A 22,998-nucleotide genomic window follows, 5' to 3' on the forward strand; every position below is an offset into this window, starting at 1 on the left:
TCCGCAGCCTAGGGAGCCCTGCGGGAGTTCCCGTGCCTGGGGGGGGGGGAAATAAATTTTTTCCCCTTTATTTCCCCCCCAAAAAACTAGGTGCGTCCTCTGGGCCGGTGCGTCCTATAGGACAAAAAATACAGTAGCTCATTCCAGTGGGTCAGTTTTGGTTGACTTTATATAAGCCTTCATGTTGGCTAATCCACTGAACGTTTTGAAATACAGTCGTACCTTGGTTGCCGAAAGCCTTGGAACTCTTACGTTTCGGTTCCAAACGTGTTCCAGTTTTCGGAAGCCGAACATCCAGCGCGGCTTCCGATTGGCTACAGGACTTTCCTCCTGCAGCCAATCGGAAGCTGCGCCTTGGTTTTCGAACGGTACTCCCGGAACACTTTCTGTTCGAGAACCAAGATACGACTGTATAGACATTAGTTAATGTTGCATGGTGCTGTTAAAGAGAGATGCTGCAGTTTCTTTGGGGAAAGCTAATTTCTCCTTTGTGTACAACATAGAGGGAGGGCATGCCCAGCTGGAAAGCTACAGGGCTCATGCCAGCCAGGTTAAAAGTGGCTGGTCAGACTGGTGCACCTCTACAAACATCGACTTAGGAAATGGTGCTGTCTGGGTCAGCCTACCAGCTTGGCCAACGTCTTTCATGATGCAAAACCAGAGATGTTTGTGGTGCCGCCTTTGTTTTCCACAAGTTGGGAAATTGGCACCCTGCGCGACATGAGAACAAGCATCTTTTTGGACACTACTAACTGGTGTTCGAGCTGCTGACTCAGCAGATGGCATACTATCCTCAGCCAAGGTGAGGCAACAGGGTAGGAGCCAGACCCCAAGCTATCCCTGATCTAGTAGGATAAGGCACTTTTAAGGGTGCTGCATTGTGTCTGCTCCTCAGTTAAAGGCTGATTCTTACATTAGGAGCTTTTTTGAATATACATGTGCACTCCCTCTTGGTTTTGCCTTTTAAAGTTTAGTAGGTTGAGTAGGAAAAAGTGGTGAGGACCACGAACTTTCTTCCTTTAAGGTAAAGGGACCCCTGACCATTAGGTCCAGTCGTGGCTGACTCTGGGGTTGCGGCGCTCATCTCGCTTTATTGGCCGAGGGAGCCGGCATACAGCTTCCAGGTCACGTGGCCAGCATGACTAAGCCGCTTCTAGCGAACCAGAGCAGAGCACGGAAACACCGTTTATCTTCCCGCTATTTATCTACTTGCACTTTGACATGCTTTCGAACTGCTAGGTTGGGAGGAGCTGGGACTGAGCAACGTGAGCTCAGCCCGTCGTAGGGATTCGAGCCGCCGACCTTCTGATCGGCAAGTCCTAGGCTCTGTGGTTTAACCCGCAGCACTACCCGTGTCCCTAACTTTTTTCCTTTAGGACTAGACAAATGCACCTAACAAATTCTTGTTAGGATTAAGAGATTTCAGAGTATCCTAAAGAAAAGTCCAGGACTGCAACAGGGTTTTTGCTTTTCTTCTTTAATGGTAACAATATTGCATTCTAATATATTTGCCTTCTCATTCTCTCTGCAGGCATGAAGATATCTTGTCGATTCTTACGGCAGTCAATGATGACGTGAGCAAACGTTCAGACAAAAATGGACTAAAGAAGCAGATGCCACAGCCAGCTTACACTCTCAGGAAGAAATTAATATTCCCAGTGCCTGGGGATCCTCCTCCTGTGTCAAAACAGCTGTAGGGTTTTTGCTGCGGGTCGCTGACTGCTTGACAAGTGCTCTTGGTTTTTGAAAGAGTAAAGAAAGCACATTCCTGCCTTTCAAATAATCTTCCCCATGCTTTGAGCATCTCAAAGAATTCAGCTGACGCCTGGAATGTACATAGGAATAGTGAACAAGAAGTCATCTCATGTTCTCTTCAATGGAAGTGCAGAATGTACTTCAGCTGCCCGTGTACCATATTCACGCATTTCTAGATAAGTGTGTGCAAATGGCATAGTCATCATGTATACATGCTCCCGCCCTCAAAGAACCGTGCAGGTTTTGGCAACTCTGAACTAAAGAGATCTTTGTCTGCTTCTACAACTGCCTCCACAGAAGCATCCTCTTGGCTGGTGTGGCCTCAATCCTGCCTTAATGCCCGATAAAATAGTTAGCTTTTTCTTATGAGTAACAGGAAAATGGCTGTGTCTGTGTGTGCTTTTCTTTTGGGGAAACAACCTAATGGGACAGAGACATGGAACCGGTGAAAAGCTAGCATATCTGTACAAGACTGAAAGCTGTGATAATAGGAACAGCTAACAGTTACACATCCACCCACTGCAACTAAGCAGAAATGAAAGCTAGTTCAGAAAGGATCAGCGAGTTGAAGCTCTGTTTTATGGCAGGGCATGCAATATGCAAATATGACTTAATTATTATGTAGATAGCGCATAACTCTGGACATGACTTTGTGCTCAAGGCTGCAGCATTTTATTTTATTTTTAAATCCCATTAAGGCTAAAATTTCTGCTTAGCTCTCCCAAATTTAAATCAAAGGAGCTTAGATGTTACATTGTGCCTAGTTCAGTCATCTTGGGTTTTTTTTTTAATATGCTGCACCAATCCACCTGATTAATTAATTGGGATGAGATCACATACAGTGGTACCTTGATTTACGAACTTAATCTATTACGGAAGTCCGTTCTAAAACCAAAGCGTCTTAAACCAAGGCGTGCTTTCCCATAGCAGCGGGGGACTCAATTTACAAATGGAACACACGCTCAAAAGGAAGCGGAACATGTTCTGCTTCCAAGGCAAAGTTCACAAACCAAAACACCTACTTCCGGGTTTGCAGCGTTCTTAATCCTAGTTCATAAACTAAGCTGTTCTTAAACCAAGGCACCACTGTACTGAGAATGTCTGCATTATCTACCTGTGGCTTTTAGCTCAAGTTCTGTTACGGTGCCTTCATTAAAAGGAACAGTTCAAATGTGAGATCACATGTACTCAAGTTCTGGAAAGTTCCAGCCAGAAGAGCTTCTATTGGCTGGTAAATTCTGATTAGGTTTGATTTCCTAAAAAGTGGCTTTTTCCTTTATTGAGTATTCTCCCCCCACCCCCAATGTCTGTGCACGTGTCCGCTAGTTATTCCTGGGTTATGTGTGTCAGGTGTCAAAGAAAGGCAATGTAGTCTATCTTTTATTTTCTCCATTCCCAACTTTATAGCAGTATTCTATTTGTACCGAGTACTTGATCTTTCAAGCTACTATTTTTATATAATTGCAATTAACTACCTCACATGTGTTAATGGACACGGGTGGCACTGTGGTCTAAACCACTGAGCATTGGGCTTGCCGATCAGAAGGTGGGCGGTTTGAATCCCCGCGACGGGGTGAGCTCCCATTGTTCTCTCCCTGCTCCTGCAAACCTAGCAGTTCGAAAGCACACCAGTGCAGGTAGATAAATAGGTACCGCTCCGGCGGGAAGGTAAACGGCGTTTCCGTGCGCTGCTCTGGTTCGCCAGAAGCGGCTTAGTCATGCTGGCTACATGACCCGGAAGCTGAACGCTGGCTCCCTCGGCCTATAGAGCGAGATGATCACCGCAACCCCAGAGTCGTCTGCGACGACCTAATGGTCAGGGGTCCCTTTACCTTTACCTCACATGTTTTATGTGGGCTTTATGGCATAACACCTGATTCCCATTTTCTTGGCCTACCGGTTAGTGTGCTCCTGGTTCAGAGGTCGGAGTGTGCTTTTTCGCTCTTGCATTTCTGAATCTCAAGGGACATCCAATAAGGTCTGGGGACCTCCTGACCCAGGCTGGTGGGACAATAAGGAGTTGTGGATGCTTACTACCTCTTGAGACTGGCTTAGGCCACAAGGTTCCTGACTGCCTGACTTCAGTGTTGTGCCCTGAGCCAAAGGGGAAATTTGCGGGAGGGAACGATTATTGGTTTGCATCTTCTGTTCTCAGTTTTATTTTCATGTTGTGAACCATTCTGTGATCTTCAGCTGAAGAGCAGATGCAAATATAAACAAACACGATACAAGATTGAAGTAAAGAACAAATAATCTCCCTTTCTGACTACAGAATTGCGTATGTGGCTTTAAATTCAGGCTTCTGGCAGCATGTCATGGTCAAACCTTTGTTGCTTTTTCCCTGAACAGCCCTAGTCATATGCTTCATAGCTGCCCGATCGCTGGGTCCGTTGATTATAGATCTCTTCATTCTTTTCAATGAGCTTGCGCCTGGGGAGGAGATTAGTAGCATTAGACAATCTTTCTGCACTTATATACAGTGGTACCTCTGGCTACGTACTTAATTCGTTCCGGAGGTCCGTTCTTAACCTAAAACTGTTCTTAACCTGAAGCACCACTTTAGCTAATGGGGCCTCCTGCCATCGCCGCACGATTTCTGTTCTCATCCTGAAGCAAAGTTCTTAACCCGAGGTACTATTTCTGGGTTAGCGGAGTCTGTAACCTGAAGCGTATGTAACCCGAGATACCACTATATGCAACTACATACAGCAGGGATAGCCAATATGGTGTCTTCTATATAGGTTGTGTACTTCCACCATCTTGGCTGTTGAACTTGCCAGTTGGGGCTGATGCAGAGGTATAGTCCCATGATATCTGGAGCGCATCATGTTGGCTATGCCTGTTTTAGCTCCTCAAGTCCTAGTGGGCAGTAGCTACTCATGACTAAGTCCCACTGAAAACCATGGAATCTGATCCAATAAGACTTTAAGTCACTGGGTTGTATCCAATGCCACACAAGCAACTTTCCACTTGCACCATGGGACTTCCTCTCTTCTCTGCATGCATACCCAGAATTTGCTCCAAAGGGAGGGAAGGAAGGAAGGAAGGGGAAGGGGAAGGGGAAGGGGAAGGGAAAAGCAAGCTCTTCAGAAGTTTGGAAATTTTAAACATAACAAATTAGGTGACATAAGTACCTAAATCTAAATTTTGAGAACATGTGTGTTAGAGTAAATGAATATTCAAAGGGTTGTAGTAGACTCATAGATTGTGAATCATGGAGTTGGAAGGGATCCTGAGGATCATCTAGTCCAACCCCCTGCAATGCAGGAATATGCAGCTATTCCTTATGGGGATCGAACCTGCAACCTTGGCATTATCAGCACCCACCCAGCTGTGGTGACAGGTGAACAATATGTCTAGTACAGATGAAAGCCAAATTATTTTTTCCTGATGAATGTGCTAACCTCTGTTGCAATATAAATCAAGAATTTGCTTCACAAGGAATTCTCACAGAGTGTTTGTTGTGGGGGAGGAAGGGAAAGGAGATTGTTAGCCGCTTTGAGACTCCTTAGGGTAGTGATAAAGCGGGATATCAAATCCAAACTCCTCTTCTTCTTCTGCAGTAAATTGTTTTTAAAACCTCAAAGGTAAATATTTGGCTGACTTTCTGGACTTGGGAGAGATTTTAGCCCCTTACCTGAGCATGGCATTTTCTTCTACCAAAGTAGTGGCGTTAATTCGATATCTCTCTTCAATGGATGCAATTTTTTGCTGGATACTTTTCTCCATTTCCACCAAGGCGGCTTTCTGTAAAGAGGAAGGAAAGGAATGAATGGGCGAGCAGGAAGAAGATGAAACATATAGTTGCCCAATATCATCCATGTCAAGTGTTAAGTCAAATCTAGCCCTATATTGTTCTCTGCTTCCTGATAATTAGGAGGCGGCTTTGACAGCACAGCTACCTGTGATCCCTTTAAAAGGGAAATGATTAGCGTTAAACCTGGGAACTGGTATGGGGAAGACAGGATTTGAGCCAACCACTCCATAGGGCTAATCTGAGCTTAGTTATTGCACTAAATTATTGCGCTAAACTCCAGCCATTGCAAGATTACCTATAGATCAAAGAGTTCGGTTTCCCATCATCCCTCACTTGAGACCTGGGCATTAGTATATTATTAAATATTTACTTCTAAGCCACCTCTTTCCCTGACAGGGACTTGTTGACAATTTTACAATTGCTTGATCATGTACTTCAATGTGTTTGGGTACCCCAAATCCCATCAGCCCCACCCGGCATGGCAAATAGTCATGGATGATGGGAGTTGTAGTCCAATATCTGGAGGTCACAGAAGCTGGGGAAGATAAATGCTATCAGTCCTTCGGGAATATACCTGTTTCAGTCTATCAGAGCACAGTTTGCAATATTCCATCATAGATTGGATGTGGAAAGCACAAGTTAAATGTTGAAAACCATACACATGCCACAAAACCCGCTTCCAATCACCGCTGGGGTGAGACTCTGGTATCGATGTTTTAAAAATGCTTGGTAATCCCCCAGTTCTCACCTCATTTCGGAGTTCAGTCTCTGTCTTGTGAAGAGTGGCTGCAATAGCATCCAAAGTCTCATTCTTCTCCTTAATTTCCATATCCAAACCCTTTTATTGGACGGAACACATTATTTTAAGATGCTTATATTCTGCACATCCACCACCGTGCAGAGCAACACAAAGACAATTTAAGAACTGTACAATGAAACAAACTAAAAAAAGTACCGTAAGCCATACCTAAAACACCTCTGGAGCCAAAGCACATTCCTAAACAAAGGCCTTCTGGGATACTGGTACTTTTTACATGGCACCAAAGGATCACTGCTGAACGCCTGGAAAAGTTCACTCCACAAAACCCAGATGCTGTAAAAGCCCTGCTGGATATTTTCTAAATGTAATTTTATAGGTGTTTCAAATTGGTGTAGCAACAGCAAAATAATAACCTTGGCTGCATTGTTTTGTTTTCCATTTTTAGTACCTAAGTTCATAGACTTCTAGAGCTTTTCACTGACAAATTAACCTTTTAGGGCAGGGGGTGGAGAACTTGAGGCCAAGGGGCCAAATGCGGCCCTCCACGTTTCTCTTGTCTAGTCCCCAGGACTCTCGCCAGACCACACCTACATTCTGTGGGTCCTGCCTGTCATGGGCCTTGCTTCACACCCTCCTTTAATGTTTTTGCCTGGCTGGAATGTGCCATTGAACTCTGATAAGGCCTCTTACTCGTCTGGATGGAGAACACAGGGTGGTGTCCCATCCCCACAACACCTACTCACTATGGGCTCTACTAAAGCAAACAGTCTAATTGGTCAACGTCTAAAGGATATCGAGCATCAGAAAAACCTGGCCACTATAAGGAAATGATGCCCTTGGTATGTTCAATTTCCCCCTCTCCATTTTGATTCTCTGGCCCCATATCTGCACAAACTTCTAAGTTTGCAAGACTGGATCTTTTGCCATCTGCGATACTTGAGGGTCGATTCCAAAAGATCCCACCTGAAAAACGTCTTTGCCCCTGTGGAGACGGTAGCACCGAAACAGCGGCACACGTCCTCCTGTCTTGCACTCTCTACAAAGATCTGAGGAACGAGATCATCACCCCACTCGTACTAACCATCCCAGGGCGCTCAAACACTGCCACAATGTCCTTTCTTCTATCAGATCCAAATGAGCAGATAACAGCAAAGGTTGCTAGGTTCATAGCAGGGGCAATCAGAATAAGGACCACTAACTGACGGCTGATTCAGGACTTTAAATTGTGCTCTTATATCAAATTTCCTTTTCTGTGTATACTGTAATGGTTTACTGTTGCTATGGCCATTGGCTAATGCGAATAAAGTTTTACCTATCTTTCACAGGGTGGTGTGAGTATACTGTATGTAGAAACTAGCCTACTTGTTACGGAAATTACCGGGGGGTGGTGGTGGCACATCTTTAAAGTTAAATATTACAAATATTATGCCTGAATGTATCCTTTCAACTTGACAGCTCAGGGAAGTTACCTAGCTTTAAAAATAATATAAAATAATCTCCTTTCCCAGTTTCCTCCATTCCAAAGCTATTTTCCCCTTGAAAAAGGACTCCAGGAAGTTGCCAGAGGTGACAATTGCTGGGCTCATTGTTAGCCAAAGTAAGCCAAATCTCATCACCTGACTCGCCTCAGGCTCCAGACATGCAAAGGAACTTCTATTGTACTTTTGGGTGGTGGGTACTTAAGACGTATTTGCCTATGCTAATCTTATACCTGCCATGTCTGCTTATGCTAATCTTGTACCAAGGACTTGTCTGGACATTTTTGCCAAGGTTAATCCTTCCCCTTTTGTGACATGTCAGTGATGTAGCAATGATGCTGTACGAACTGTATTCTGGGATATGGCGGGAACGTTTTAAAAGTCTTTGTCACCTCATCCTCGGGGTTCAAATTTGCTCTTTGAACCTATTGCACAATAAACTTTGGACTACAGCTATTTGCTCCGGTTGGCTGGACTCCTTCCTTTATTCCGCAGGGACCCGCGGGCTCTGCCCCACGAGCTGGGTGACTGAACAGCCTCACACCTAGATTTTTCCGTAACACTACTGAACAAAGATAGGGGGTGTGTGCCTTTGTTGCTCTGTTCCCTTTCCCATCTGGTTCCACCCACCATTGCCTAGGGCTGCCTAAAGGGGAGTAAGGACTAAACGTGCTCAGTGGTGACAGAATGTGTTGTGTCTGGTGTTATGGTAAAAATCTGGGTGCGAGGCTGCTCAGCCACCCAGCTCGTCGGACTAAGTCCGCGGGTCCCTGCAGAGGAAAATGAGCTCAGCCGGAGACAGGAGCAAGCTGCAGAAGATCCACGTTTATTGCGCAACAGGTTCAAGGCGAGATTGAACCGCGAGAAAGGGGTGACATAAACTTTTTAAACTTCCCTCCATGTCCCAGAATACAGTGCAAAATACATCCCAGTTACATCATGAATACATTAAAGAGAGGTTGGGTTACACAGATTACATCATGAATACATTAAGAAGAGGTTGGGTTACACAGGATTAACATATGGAGGAGGGAGGGGGGAATATGCAGAGATGGAGATATGCGCAGATACGCACATCCTGATGAGAAGACAATGGTCCAAGTACTGGCATTTCCTGCAGGAAAGGCTTGGCAGAGTGATTTGACAGGATTAGGGTCTTGACACCTTGCTTGAGGGATTATGGAGGACAGGGGAGGTGTGATGGAGTCCTAGAGAAATTGAGCAAATTGGCACGTTGATTTTCTATGAATTTTATAGATTTTAGTCCCTTTTGACATTGACAATTGGAAATAAATTGATATATTGTAGCGAAGAAGAAGGTGAAGAAGACATGCCCCCCCCTTCCGTATCACTGGAAAAGTGGGATGGGGAGGTAATGGACTGGAGTATCCTGAAATAGGGCATAACCGGCTGGCAGGATCACTGAACAGGAGCACTTCAAACGAAAACATTCCTGCAGATCCGCTTAATACAGTTGTACCTCGGAAGTAGAACGCCTTGCGGGTCGAACGTTTTGGCTCCCGAACGCCGCAAACCTGTAAGGGAGTGTTCCGGTTTGCGAACGTCCTTTGGAACCCAAACATCCGACGCGGCTTTCGATTGGTTTCCGAACGTTTTGGAAGTCGAACGGACTTCCAGAACGGATTCCATTCGACTTCCGAGGTACAACTGTGCTGTTAACATCCCACACTTTCCCCAAACAGTTTCATTTTGCCCTACACATTTTATCCTCAAAGCAACCTTGCAAGGTTAGGCTGGCAGCTAATCACTCTCATGTTCATTGCAGTTTGATTCATGACTGAACAGGGATTTCAAACCCAGGTCTCTCTAGTCCTAGTCCAAAGCTTAACCACTTCACTATGATGGTTCCTGAATGTCTTGTCTGTTTTTGTTTTTTTACATAAGATTCGGTTACATTCTGTTCAAAGTGTTTGCCAATAGGTAAAGGTAAAGGGACCCCTGCCTCAATAGGTAAAGGTAAAGGGACCCCTGACCATTAGGTCCAGTCTTGGCCGACTCTGGCGTTGCGGCGCTCATCTCGCTTTATTGGCCGAGGGCGCCGGCATACAGCTTCCGGGTCATGTGGCCAGCATGACTAAGCCGCTTCTGGCGAACCAGAGCAGCGCACGGAAATGCCGTTTACCTTCCCGCTGGAGTGGTACCTATTTATCTACTTGCACTTTGACGTGCTTTCGAACTGCTAGGTTGGCAGGAGCAGGGACCGAGCAACGGGAGCTCACCCCGTTGTGGGGATTCGAACTGCCGACCTTCTGATCGGCAAGTCCTAGGCTCTGTGGTTAACCCACGGCGCCACTCGCGTCCCTTACTTGCCTCAATATGTTTTTTCAATTCAGCAATTTGATCCATGGCTTCCTGTTGCTGCTTTTGGAACTCCTGGAAAAGAAAAAAGGGATAAAAGTTACAGTAAGGAATAGTGTAGAGTAAAGCGCATCTTCAAACAACACTGACTTCTAAGTAGACTCATTATGAAACCTTGGGGGTGCCTCTACAAATACAGGTGAAATCAGGACACAGAAGCAGCCTTCAGCTGACGTAACAAAACTGAGGGTGGGGGGGAAATGTTATTTGGGATCTAGAATGGATAAAGCAGGTCTATTTAATTTATGGCAGGTTTCATACATGTACTCTTTTTTTTTTTGCAATGGCTTGATGATACCAAGGATTTTTGTTAGCACTTAATATAAGGGGAGCTCGTTATTTCTAAGGCTCTCCTCACTCTGAACTAATCTGCATGCGGATCAGCACTTCACATGCCTGCTGAAATATACTCAGAGTCGCAAAGTGATTTCATGCTCTTTATTCAGCTCATAGTGGTGAGGAGGAATGAATGAAAGTCCCCTCAAAGCATCTGCTTTATATACATTATTTACACAATGGGCTGCACATGATTGGCTAATTCCGGAATTCTGCTGTAAGCCAATCAGGTTATCTATCTGGAGCATGATTGGGTGGTTCCTGCCAACCAATCATACTGCTGCATTGTTCTAGGACCAATCAGACTGCTGCATTCTGAATCCTATTGTTCTAGGACCAATCAGACTGCTGCAGTTTGGATCCTATTCAACTCAGTACATAACACCTGCGCATACAAACTTCTGCTTAAACGGTACTTGTATGATAAATCAAAATGAAAACTAAGGAGAACTGCTCAAATCCTGGAAAGATTTTCCCTTCCAAGAAAACTGAACGTCAGAGAAAGTGTGCTAGCCTGTAACAACCTCCATTTCTCTATACCTCTGGCTAAGGTTGCTTCTACACCAAAACTACTACTACTACTACTACTACTACTACTATTACTACTACTACTATTATTATTATCCCACTTTATTGAAATTAATATACATACAAAGAAAAAAAAATCTTAAGTTGAATTACTATAAGATGTAAATTTAAACTTCAAATTCCACTTAGATTTCCACTAAGCTAAGATCAAATAATATTACATAAAATAAAATAACATATATCAAAGTAAAATACAGTGGTACCTCAGGTTAAGCAAAGTTCTTAACCTGAAGCACTATTTCTGGGTTAGCGGAGTCTGTAACCTGAAGTGTATGTAACCTGAAGCGTATGTAACCTGAAGTGTATGTAACCTGAGGTACCACTGTAAAATGATAAAATAATTGTGGACTTCCAATCATTTCCCAATATAGTTGACATTTATGATTTTCAATGTACTTATAATTATTACCTTACAGTGGTACCTTGGGTTAAGTACTTAATTCGTTCTGGAGGTCTGTTCTTAACCTGAAACTGTTCTTAACCTGAAGCACCACTTTAGCTAACAGGGCCTCCCACTGCTGCCGCGCCGCCAGAGCACGATTTCTGGTCTCATCCTGAAGCAAAGTTCTTAACCCAAGGTACTATTTCTGGGTTAGTGAAGTCTGTAACCTGAAGCGTCTGTAACTTGAAGCGTATGTAACCCGAGGTACAACTGTACTTTTAATGCACTTTCTAATACTTTCCTACAACATATTGTACCAATTTTTCTTTGTTTCTTAATATTTTACTTACTTTTTAGTGCTGCTAAGGCACTCATTATTCACAATCAGCTGGAAGCAGAAGGAACATGGCACCATATTGTCTCGTACTGCCCTTCTGCACAGCAAGATCTGGGAGTAATATTTACTCACAACTAGGCTCCATTTAACGAAGGACCCTTGCAACATTAATTGAAAGCTTCCTCCTTTCAGGTACTGCCCCATTTAATGTCCAGTACAACATTTTCATTTTTATGTTCAGCCCCTTAAAGGTAAAGGTAAAAGGGAACCCTGACCATTAGGTCCAGTCATGACCGACTCTGGGGTTGCGGTGCTCATCTCGCTTTATTGGCCGAGGGAGCCAGCGTACAGCTTCTGGGTCATGTGGCCAGCATGACTAAGCCGCTTCTGGCAAACCAGAGCAGTGCACAGAAACGCTGTTTACCTTCCCGCTGGAGTGGTACCTATTTATCTACTTGCACTTTGACGTGCTTTTGAACTGCTAGGTGGGCAGGAGCAGGGAGCAAGGAACAGGAGCTGACCCCGTCGAGGGGATTCGAACCGCCGACCTTCTGATCGGCAAGTCCTAGGCTCTGTGGTTTAACCCACAGCGCCACCCACGTCCCATTCAGCCCCTTACATAGGGATTAATCAATGAATGGGATTACTGAATGAATGGGATTAGTCTCTGTTCCCCAGAGGCGCAGGCTTTAATTACTGCTGTCCTTTCATTGAAGATCAACAACAATAACTTCGTTTTTACGGCAAAATAATACTATTGCAATATAACAGGAGTAAAGGAAGAGCATGGCAGCAACCAGTAGTTTCAGCCAGCCTCTGAAGAGAATAAGAATAATTAAGAGACAAGATATCACTAATTCCCAGGCCATGTCAATAGGGAGCATTAGAAGGGACAGGATTTGTAAGGGGAGAGTTTTCTGTTAAAGGAATAGTAGCCCCACAGTGCTTAATAATCAACACCACTTACTTCTCTTTCTTTTTCATAAACTTTGCCTATTAAAAAACTGTTATTCTGAATGATAAGCTTCTGTTCTTCTATCGCCTGCTCAAACTTTTTTGTCAACGATTGCTCTGTGGATAAGATTAGATTTTTAGGTCTGCATTAGTGTGTCACCAAAACTTTATATTTCTTAGTAATAAAGTCAATGTGCTTGAAACATTGGGCGCCATTTGCTAGCTGTGGGAGATTTACACAGTGGTGTCCTCTTAACAGAAGAGAGAAGGTTGGTTGCTTTTACATTAGGGATCTTTAGTGCTGCAACCACCTGGAAGCAGAATTAAAATCATGGTTCCATACGGCACTTAATATAGAGCAGTCTTCGCCATAGAAATCCAGCAGTGCCCATTTAGATGGAAAATGTATATTTCTGCAGAAATGTGCTGCTCATAAAAGGTTCTGCTTTTCCCTACAGCTGACCTGTTGTCTCCTCCTTGCTTCTTTATTTTAATGTGGCTTCTGCTACTCAGCTTTCACCTCTACAATGAGTTGCTTCCTGTTATAAGAGAAAACTTGCTCCTTTTCCCTTATGGTGTATCCAAGAGCCCGTATAGAGTCCTTATGTAGGTTCTCTACCGGTAGGAGAAAATAACAGAGGCCAATCAGACAATCTTGAGAAACAAGGCAGCTAGTAAGCCTGATTTATTTAATTGTTGCAACAGGGTGCTCACGCCCCACACACGTGGGGGGGAGGAAGTGAGGAGATTTCACCCCTCCCATATCCAAGAATCTGCTGATATTCTCTGCTGATTCTCCAGAGAGGAGGGGGCGGTTTCTGCTCTCTACTTATTCTGCTCCAGCCTCACATCAAAGAGAGAGAGACTGAGTGTTAGAGAGAGATCGTGTGTATAGATAAGGTTGCTGCTAAGAGCAGCTGCAGACAGTGCAGTTCAGCTTTTCGTTTAGACCTCATTTAGCTCTGTATATAGTTGTGTATTATAGTTGTAGATAGAATAAAGAAGATATTCTACAGAGCTGCTCTCCGAGTCGTTTATACTCTGCTATACTCTGCCATACTCTGCTATGCGATGACTGTCTTCTTGTGGAAGTGAATCCGGTGCTCACAACTCTAAGCTGTGAGTCCACAGCACTTTGACCTGTTCCTGTGCAGAAGGTGGTCTCTGGAAGTGCTACCCAGCTCGCCTAGCCCTGTTGGGGATGAGTGGATGAGTCCAGTTGGTGACACTGGCTCAAGGACGATGCTGACAGGAAGAACCCAGAACATTGGTGTGCAAGCTCTTATATAGACTTTTGAAATGGCCACCCTGTAGCTCAAGGCCACCCCCCAATACATCATACATACATCACTGAAGGGACAGTCTACAGCAGAAAACCTGTCTGCCAGGATACCTGATAATGGTCACTGATTGCTTTTACCTGGGCATCCTGGCCATTCTTTTGTGATGGTAAATACTCAGTTCCTGAATCCAGGTCACAGGCTCACCCTATTCATACACAGATACGCCCTTAAGACAGGATTTGTGAGCAAAGAGACAATGGGGAGCTTTTCCCATTTCCTTCCTCCTTGTAGAGGTCAATTTGGGAGAGTCAATTTTGTATGTGTTTGCCTGGTACATTTATGAACATTTATTTTATATCTTAGACCTTATCATTCTCTTAACACTTCCTATCCATTAACATGGACCTTCCTGAACTGGCCCTTCATTGCAATTCCTTTTCTATTTGCAAGATGGGAGCGTAGGTGGGCCCTTAATCATCCCTTTCCTCTTCGCAGCCAAAGCAAACTCTCATTAATTGAGATCTTGCAAAGGAAAAAAAGAGAGTTAATGAGCAATTTGCTCTGGTTGCAGAGAGGATATCAGTAATTAAAGGCTCACCCACCCATCTGACTCCACAGGGAACAGGAACATTTATCAGAATGAGCCAATCCAAGCCAAAACACACGGAACTTCATAAATTCAGATGAATGAGATCAGAGTTCAAACTCAACTCAGGTCAAAAGTAGGCACAAATAACTGAGGTTCAAATTGTTGCACACATGCAGAGATATAAGGAGGTGTCATTTTCCGTTCTGCCCTCGCATTTTCCATTTGCAGTGGCGTTTCAATGCTGCTGTGGTTTGTCTTCTGGCAAAAGCTACATTATCTGTCCTGCTGTCTGCAGTGGTGAAATAATGTAATGCCGTCACGTTATTCCACCCGATTCATTTCAGTGCAAAGGAAATGCAATGCCAACGGTGGGGGTGGGGAGTAATCAGTTAGGTATCATTTGCAGACTGAAAGCAAAAATGGCAGCAAATACCGTATTCACCAGATGGATTTGCATGGGCAAACGCCATTTCCCTTTCAACCCAAATACTCTGGCACTGCTATATACAATAAAGGTAAAGGGACCCCTGACCATTAGGTCCAGTCGTGGCCGACTCTGGGGTTGCGGCGCTCATCTCGCTTTATTGGCCGAGGGAGCCGGCGTACAGCTTCCGGGTCATGTGGCCAGCATGACTAAGCCGCTTCTGGCGAACCAGAGCAGTGCACAGAAACACTGTTTACCTTCCCGCTGGAGCGGTACCTATTTATCTACTTGCACTTTGACGTGCTTTTGAACTGCTAGGTTGGCAGGAGCAGGGACCGAGCAACGGGAGCTCATCCCGTCACGGGGATTCGAACCGTCGACCTTCTGATCAGCAAGTCTTAGGCTCTGTGGTTTAACCCACAGTGCCACCCGCGTCCCACTATGTACAATACACAATACAAATAAGATGCAACCCCTCTCTTGTACTCACTTTGTTGTAACAAGGCCTTCTCCCGCTCAGTCCTCTCACTCTTTTTCCATTCCGCTTGCCTTCTCAGCCACTTCTCCTCCATTTCATCAGAAATACTATCCTAAAGAGAGAGAAAATGATTATTATTTTTAAATGTAGGTGCCAATTTAAAGGGGAGTCCTGACGTCCGGGCAGCCCAGGACCTCCATAAACACTGTCAAGGCTTGCGTGCCAGAGAGGTCACTTTGGTGGTGCTAACGCAGCGGTTCGACTTCACCCCTGGAAGCGTACTGTTGGGAAACTGTGTATGTGCAGCTACTCACACAGAGTCAATTAAGGTTTGGCAGCCAGCCAGAAGGCAATCTGAAGGAGTAAGTCTGCCTGGTGATAACAGAGACATGGCAACAGCTCCCTGATTGGTCAAGCTCTCTCAAGGGAGTGATAATTAATGACCTACTAACTGGAGTGTGTTAGTTCAGTGTTCAGAGGTTCAGAGTTCAGTGTGCCAGTGAGTGTAGGAGTTGTGAGTCGTGTCAGAGAGAGCTAGCAAAAGATCCGTGTTCTGTTCCTGTAAAATAGTCCACTGTATATAATAAACACCTAACTACAAGTTCCTGGTTCCTGCTTCGTCTATCCTGTCTGCAGCCAAGTTGCCAGTTGCTTCCGTGGATTCTGCATTTACACTGCTAGGTCTGACTAAGGTCCTGCAACTAGTCAGAAAGTTGTGAAACACCAATAGGTTTTGCCAATACGTACTCCATTGTCTCTCGGGACAGATGGATGCCAACAACCAAATGGCAATTTTATACCCTCTTTTGCCTGCAAGTCGTCAAAGTACTTCAGGGGAACACTGGTTATGAAGCAGAAAACGGGGAAGGGGTGGCAACTATGCAAGAGCATCTGAGGCAGCCTGATCGTCCTTCCTTTTCTGTACGGGGTTCAGAAGACTCCAGGCGTTGCAGATTTATTTTGCCACTTCTAGATTCCCTGTCATTGCTGAGGTAGGCAGTCAGTTGGGCTGGGACCGCAGCAACACTGGCTCTGGCCATAGACCAAGCAGCCATGAAATGCAAGGTGTCTGTGACAACTGGACTGCAGTCTTTCATGAGACCAACAATGCATGCGCAAGCGCTAGAGGACAGCGCACCGTGCACCTGACAAAGCAGGCTCTCGCCCACAAAATCTTAGGCAACAAACAAACTGTTGGTCTTTAAGGCTCTTAGGAGACTTGTAGGAGTTTAGGATTACCTCAGACGGGTGGTATAATTTAAATCTTACCTGGTACACACGGAACGCATTCTTCAGATACTTGTATTCCTTCTGCATCCCAGCTAAGGGGGGAAGGGGAAAATAAAATGCTCCACACACAGAACTACCGAAATTAAACAGTTGTTTCTCAGTTGTTTTCCTGAAGGGAAATGAATTGGCTGCTCGGCCAACAACATGCCTTCCCCAGAAATTAACAGCGCCTTAGAAATACAATTGTCATGTCTGGCTGCTCACAGTCAAAGGCTTCTTCCCACCACACTCTTGGAAGAGAAGAGCAAGACCCCCAGAGGGACCAGCGATGTTCTGCCACTCTCAGAGGGAATTGCGCAACAAAATCATGGCTGCCCCCCGTGTTCACTTCTAACCGTGGGGGCATTATAACTTGCCACTTTGAGCTTTGAGGCTTCTAGTATTAACAGACAGGTCCTTGTATGGGTATGTCTTGTCCCTTGTTTTTTTAATTGGGTTTTATAAACAAGAAGAATGTTATACAAACAAGTATACCAAGTTTTCTCATGTCATTTGTATATCACAAAAATAGCATAATAAATGTGGAAAAAATATGTACAACATGTTTCTTTATTAGTGGTCCATGTATTACTTCTTGGTTTATGAATTGGTTTAACCATTAGGAGGAAGAAGAAGAAGAAGAAGAAGAAGAAGAAGAAGAAGAAGAAGAAGAAGAAGAAGAAGAAGAAGGGGGGAGTGGCGGGTGGGGTTGGGTGGTTATGCTTCTGTTATTCTACTTAGTCTATGTGAGGGGTTGCGCCAGTGTTACTTGTATGGGTTCTCTTACTATTCACTCGGTGTATTTCCTTGGTGGTGAGAGAGGTTGGGGGTGGCTTAGGGTGTGGTTGGTTGTCTTTGGTTGGCTGCAGTGAGAATTGTTTTTGTGTGTGAGCGGGGTGTGGGTGTGTATTTTTTGAATCAGGTTAGCCAGATTGATTCATATGCTGTCAGGGATCTTGTCCCTTGTTATAGGTCTTGTTGGCCCACAATTTTTATCATAATACCTTTGATTGGTTCTGCATGCTTATTATCAACCCCTATCCTATCTTTGAAGGCACAGAACATTCAGATCCTTCCTGCTTAACAGATAGATGATCGCAAATCAGATGTTCCTCAGCTCCTGATTGCTTTCTCTGCTGAGATCAGGCATGTCCAAAGTCCATTTTGGGGGCCTAATCTGGCCCACCGGTCAATTTAATCTGGCCCCCCGTGGCAGTATATGTCCTGGGGTAAAATCCTAAAAAAGAAGCTCAACAACTTTGGGGTAAAATTGTAAAAAACACCTCAACAATTTAGCTTAACAGCTTCAATCCTAACAACTTTGGTTGCCCCTCACGTATGTCCACTGCATCAAATCTCGCCCTCTTTGAAAAAAGTATGGGCACCCCTGGCTGAGATGTTTTAAAAAGCTGCTCTGTGGCCTTCTTGAATTTACAAAGGAAGGGAAGAAGAGGTGCTGTTGTCATTGTTAGGCGGCCAGGGGTCTCATTGTCGGGCTCACTGCATGCCTGGAACTGCCACTCATCCCAGTTGTTGTGAGCCTGCCACCCTGAGGCAATTGCCTTAGTGAGCCTCATAGATGGGCTGGTCTTGACTGGTTGTACCGTATTTTTCTCTCCATAGGATGCACTTTTTTCCTCCTATAAAGGAAGGGGAAATGTGAGTGCGTCTTATGGAGTGAATGGCACTGCGCAGAGAGGTAGAGCTGCGCAGCGCCCCTTCAGCGAAGCGGGAGGAGGAACAGAAGGGCGCTGTGCAGCTCTCCCTATCTGCACAGCGCCTCTCCTTCGCAGGAGAGGCGCTGTGCAGAGAGAGAGAACTGCGCAGCGCCCCTTCAGCCACGCGCCTGCCTGGAATCCGGAGGAGGAACAGAAGGGTCTCCTTCTGTTCCTTCTCCAGCTTTGCTTGAAGGGGCGCAGCGCCCCTTCAGCGAAGCGCCTGCCCTGGCTTCTGCCTTAGCCCCTTCCAGGCAGGGGGAGCCTTCATCCCGCTGCCCTGAAGAGGCTTGACGCGGTTATTCCAGAAGCCAGAACAGCCACAAGGTATCCCAGAAGCCAAATCCCTCTTGCTGTTCTGGCTTCTGGGATTCAAAGTATTTTTTTTATTGTTTTCCTCCCCCCTAAACTAGGTGCGTCTTATCATCTGGTGCATCCTATAGAGCGAAAAACATGGTAAATAAGAAGGGAGGTAGCTGCAGGGCTGGCTGAGGACTAGCTAGTGCTGAGGACTAGCTAAGGTTGGACCAGCCTCCACTGCAACTAGGACTGCTGGAATACTACTGTACAGTGTAACAGGTAGTTCGGCTCCCGAGTCCTACCCAGCTTCTCCTGGGCGTGCGCCCTCTCATTTCGCAGCTCTTTCTTGTACTGCTCTTCCATGGCGTTCATCTCTGCTGCATGATGTGACTGCATCTCCCTGCAAAGACAACGTAGCTTTCGATTAGAATTACCCAGCAAGCTGCTTTGATTAAAAGACAACAGCAAAGGGTTGTATGGAATGCTGTTTGTGCACAGCCTTCTCTTGCCGCAATGGGACTTCACTGCCTCTCCTCTCTTGCTACAGCCCTCTGTGCAGTGTCCAAATCTGCTCCAGGGGGTTGGAGGAGCCTCAGAAGTAGATCGAGGATAGGGGAAGAGAGGATCTTCCCAGGTAATTGTGGATTCTGCCTGATATTGTGATAGGAATTTTGAGGTCTTGGATAAATGTTAAATGTTCATAAGTGTACCAACCAAGCACATGCATATATCAGCACAGGAAGAACCATTTTGATTCCTAAACTGAGTAAATGTTTTCTCTGCAAGGTCAAAGTGGAAAAGCCTCCTCATTGTCTTTTCCTTCACAAATCCTGTCTTAAGGGTATGTCTGTGCTTGAATAGGGTGTGAGCCTGTGACATGGCCCAGGAACTAAGTATTTATCATTACAAAAGACTGGCCAGGCTCCCCAGGCAATCCAATCAAGTAACCTGCCAGACAGGAGATAAATAACGACAGGAGAAAAAACGACATTCAAATTTCTGTTTTAAGACTGCCTTTTCTGTGATGTAGGTATGAGGTATCTGAGGGGTGGTCTTAGGTTACACCCCTTCTGTGATGTATGTATGATGTTTCTGGGGGTGGTGTTGATCTACAGGGTGGCAATTTCAAAAGTCTTTATAAAGCCTTGCACGTTATTTTTCTGGGATCCTCCTCCTCTCCTGCGGGTGAGGGGAGCACCCTGTTGCAACAGATCAATAAAGATCAAGCTTACTAGCTGCTTTGCTTCTCAATATTCTCTCCTTGGCCTCTGTTATTCTCTCCTACCAATAGGGAACCTATGTAAGGACTCTATATGGGCTCTTGGATACCCCATAAGGGAAAAGGGAATTTTTTTGCTTACAACAGTATCAATCATGTACTACTAGTACCATTATTTATTATTTGGGTGGGTGTGTTATTATTCAGTTAATGTTAACCCTTTGTAAATTTTCTTTCAAACTTCAATAAAAACTATTGAAATAATAATGATCCCAGTGTATCAGTGGTGGATTTATACCAAACTGTCTGTACATAGAAATGAATTAAAAAATTAAAAAATGGTCTAGTAGTACCTTAGAGACCAACTAAGTTTGTTCTTGGTATGAGCTTTCGTGTGCATGCACACTTCTTCAGATACACTGAAACAGAAGTCACCAGACCTTTATATATAGTGAGAGGGTGGGGAGGGGCATTACTCAGAAGGGTGGTGGGAATGGCTAATTGGTGTGGTAGGTACATAATTCTGTCTGTACATAATTCCACTTGGTTGGTCTCCCCCAATGTTACTACATTATTTCCGCCTGTGGAGGGAGCTCTCCCGCAATAACAGTGCAAGAAAAGTTGGACCAAAAACAGAATCCGCAGCATTTGCAGCGTAAAAAATTACAGAATTTTATTTGGAAGCGACAGAACACCAACTGGAAACAGATCAGGATGTCCACACCAAAACTTTTGCAGGCACAAACGGTACTGAAAGAGGAATTGTGTGTAACCACCCAGATACCACAGGAAGCAGAAATCATCATGAATGCGCAATCAATAGGATATCTGGAGGAGCCCGCAGGGGAATGGTCTGCCTTTTCGTAGGTTAAACTAGACATTACGTTAAATATTTCCCTGCATCGAATGCATGCTTTAAAAAAATGCCAATAGAATGGCAAACCAAGTTGATGGACTATGCCGAAATGGCAAAATTAACCGGCAAGCTCAGGAATCAAGAAGACAAGGAATTTAAAAAAAAAAAAAACAATGGAAATGTTTATATTGTATATACAAAATTGTTGTAAACACGTCAAAGCATTAGCAGGATTTTAGATACATTTGTAATGTAACAGAGCGTATAGATAACTTAGGAAGATGTAAAATTGGAGAAGTATGTGTAATGTAATGTAATGTAATGACTAGATTAGAATGATGATATGGTTTTATTCAAAAAAACAAAGATCATGGCCACTGGGCCCATCACCTCCTGGCAAATAGAAGGGGAAGAAATGGAGGCAGTGAGAGATTTTACTTTATTGGGCTCCATGATCACTGCAGATGGTGACAGCAGCCACGAAATTAAAAGACGCCTGCTCCTTGGGAGAAAGGCGATGGCAAACCTAGACTACATCTTAAAAAGCAGAGACATCACCTTGCCAACAAAGGTCCGTATTGTAAAAGCCATGGTTTTCCCAGTAGTGATGTATGGAAGCGAGAGCTGGACCATAAAGAAGGCTGATCGCCGAAGAATTGATGCTTTTGAATTATGGTGCTGGAGGAGACTCTTGAGAGTCCCATGGATTGCAAGAAGATCAAACGTATCCATTCTTAAGGAATGGAGTGCTCACTGGAAGGACAGATCGTGAAGCTGAGGCTCCAATACTTTGGCGACCTCATGAGAAGAGAAGACTCCCTGGAGAAAGACCCTGATGTTGGGAAAGATTGAGGGCACAAGAAGAAGGGGACGACAGAGGATGAGATGGTTAGACAGTGTTCTCGAAGCTACAAACAAGAGTCTGACCAAACTGCGGGAGGCAGTGGAAGACAGAAGTGCCTGGCGTGCTCTGGTCCATGGGGTCATGAAGAGTCGGACACGACTAAACGACTAAACAACAACAATGGTTTTATTTGTAGATGTATGCTTTTTTGTCGTGGTTTTGTTTTGTTTTCCTTTCCTTTTTTTCCCTTTTTTCTTTGTATGTTCTGTTTTTCTTTCTTGTTTGTATAGTATTATTTTGGATTCAATGTTTGTAATTTTTGTTATGATTTTGCATTGAAAATAAAATAATTAAAAAAGAAAAATAAGAAAAATTGGAGAACTACTGATATACAGCTGAAAATAGAATTCAAAGGGCCCATGGAAGGGATGGGGGGAAAGTCAAGAGATTCAGAGTAATCTTGATATTTGGATTTTGTACTGTTTAATGTTGTATGTTTATATCATTGAAAATAATTTTTAAAATTCTAAAAAATAATAATAATTTAAACGCCAATAGTGGCTGTTGTGGGCAGGGCTGACCCTTTCTTCATCTATACTGGCCCTTGCAAAAATGGCTCCCACCTTCTGTGGGACAGGGGAGGTTATCCAAAACAAAATGCAGAATAGCGGCTGCAAAATAAATGGATCCATCTTGCACGTAGAAATAGCCATACCTCATTTTGTTTTCATGTTCCTCTTGCATTTCATTCCTTTTGTCTTCCATCTCTTTCTCCAACTAGGAAAAGAAAGAGACAATAACCTCTGTATAAAGGTGAACGAGGGGAGCTGCTTTTACAAGGTACCCTCAGGTACTTTCATAGCACATAGAGGTTGTTTCTGTGATCAAGAGGCTGAACAGAAACACAGACACACACATCATCCTGGTTCCCCCATGCCAATTAATCATATGGTAACGCCACCTTATGGGACGTGGGTGCAGTGGCGTAGCGTGGGTTGTCAGCACCCGGGGCAAGGCAAGTAATTTGCGCCCCCTAACCCGTGGATTTGCGCCCCCTAACCCATGGATTTGCCCTAACCCCAGATGTTGCGCCCGGTGCGGCCCGCCCCCCTGCACCCCCCACGCTACGCCACTGCGTGGGTGGCGCTGTGGGTTAAACCACAGAGCCTAGGACTTGCCGATCAGAAGGTCGGCGGTTCGAATCCCCGCCACGGAGTGAGCTCCCGTTGCTCGGTCCCTGCTCCTGCCAACCTAGCAGTTCGAAAGCACGTTAAAGTGCAAGTAGATAAATAGGT

The 22,998-nt window shown here is 44.7% G+C and overlaps 2 protein-coding genes across 8 annotated transcripts in view; one reads left to right on the plus strand and one right to left on the minus strand.

Annotated features, from left to right (window-relative positions):
* The window catches only part of CASP10 (caspase 10), a 127,026-nt gene that overhangs the window by 27,729 nt on the left and 76,299 nt on the right, over window positions 1-22,998 (plus strand). For 3 of the 4 annotated variants that reach the window (XM_083630571.1, XM_083630568.1, XM_083630569.1), the window contains exon 11: window positions 1,532-2,136. In XM_083630571.1, coding sequence (XP_083486697.1) covers window positions 1,532-1,697 — 166 coding nt within the window. In that variant the 3' untranslated portion in view covers window positions 1,698-2,136. Of the gene's footprint in view, window positions 1-1,531; window positions 2,137-22,998 lie in introns of those variants that run through there. The other variant, XM_083630570.1, reaches the window with a different exon arrangement.
* Window positions 3,884-22,998, minus strand: part of FLACC1 (flagellum associated containing coiled-coil domains 1) — a 28,685-nt gene continuing 9,570 nt past the window's right edge. For all 4 annotated transcript variants that reach the window (XM_083571249.1, XM_083571248.1, XM_083571250.1 and 1 more), the window contains exons 7-15: window positions 22,419-22,480; window positions 19,087-19,184; window positions 16,770-16,822; window positions 15,513-15,612; window positions 12,740-12,843; window positions 10,082-10,144; window positions 6,261-6,350; window positions 5,393-5,502; window positions 3,884-4,185 (exon numbers count right to left, since the gene is read on the minus strand). In XM_083571249.1, coding sequence (XP_083427375.1) covers window positions 4,107-4,185; window positions 5,393-5,502; window positions 6,261-6,350; window positions 10,082-10,144; window positions 12,740-12,843; window positions 15,513-15,612; window positions 16,770-16,822; window positions 19,087-19,184; window positions 22,419-22,480 — 759 coding nt within the window. In that variant the 3' untranslated portion in view covers window positions 3,884-4,106. The remainder of the gene's footprint in view (window positions 4,186-5,392; window positions 5,503-6,260; window positions 6,351-10,081; window positions 10,145-12,739; window positions 12,844-15,512; window positions 15,613-16,769; window positions 16,823-19,086; window positions 19,185-22,418; window positions 22,481-22,998) is intronic.

This window comes from Podarcis filfolensis (assembly GCF_964270895.1).
Source record: "Podarcis filfolensis genome assembly, chromosome: 1".
Classification (NCBI taxonomy): domain Eukaryota; kingdom Metazoa; phylum Chordata; class Lepidosauria; order Squamata; family Lacertidae; genus Podarcis; species Podarcis filfolensis.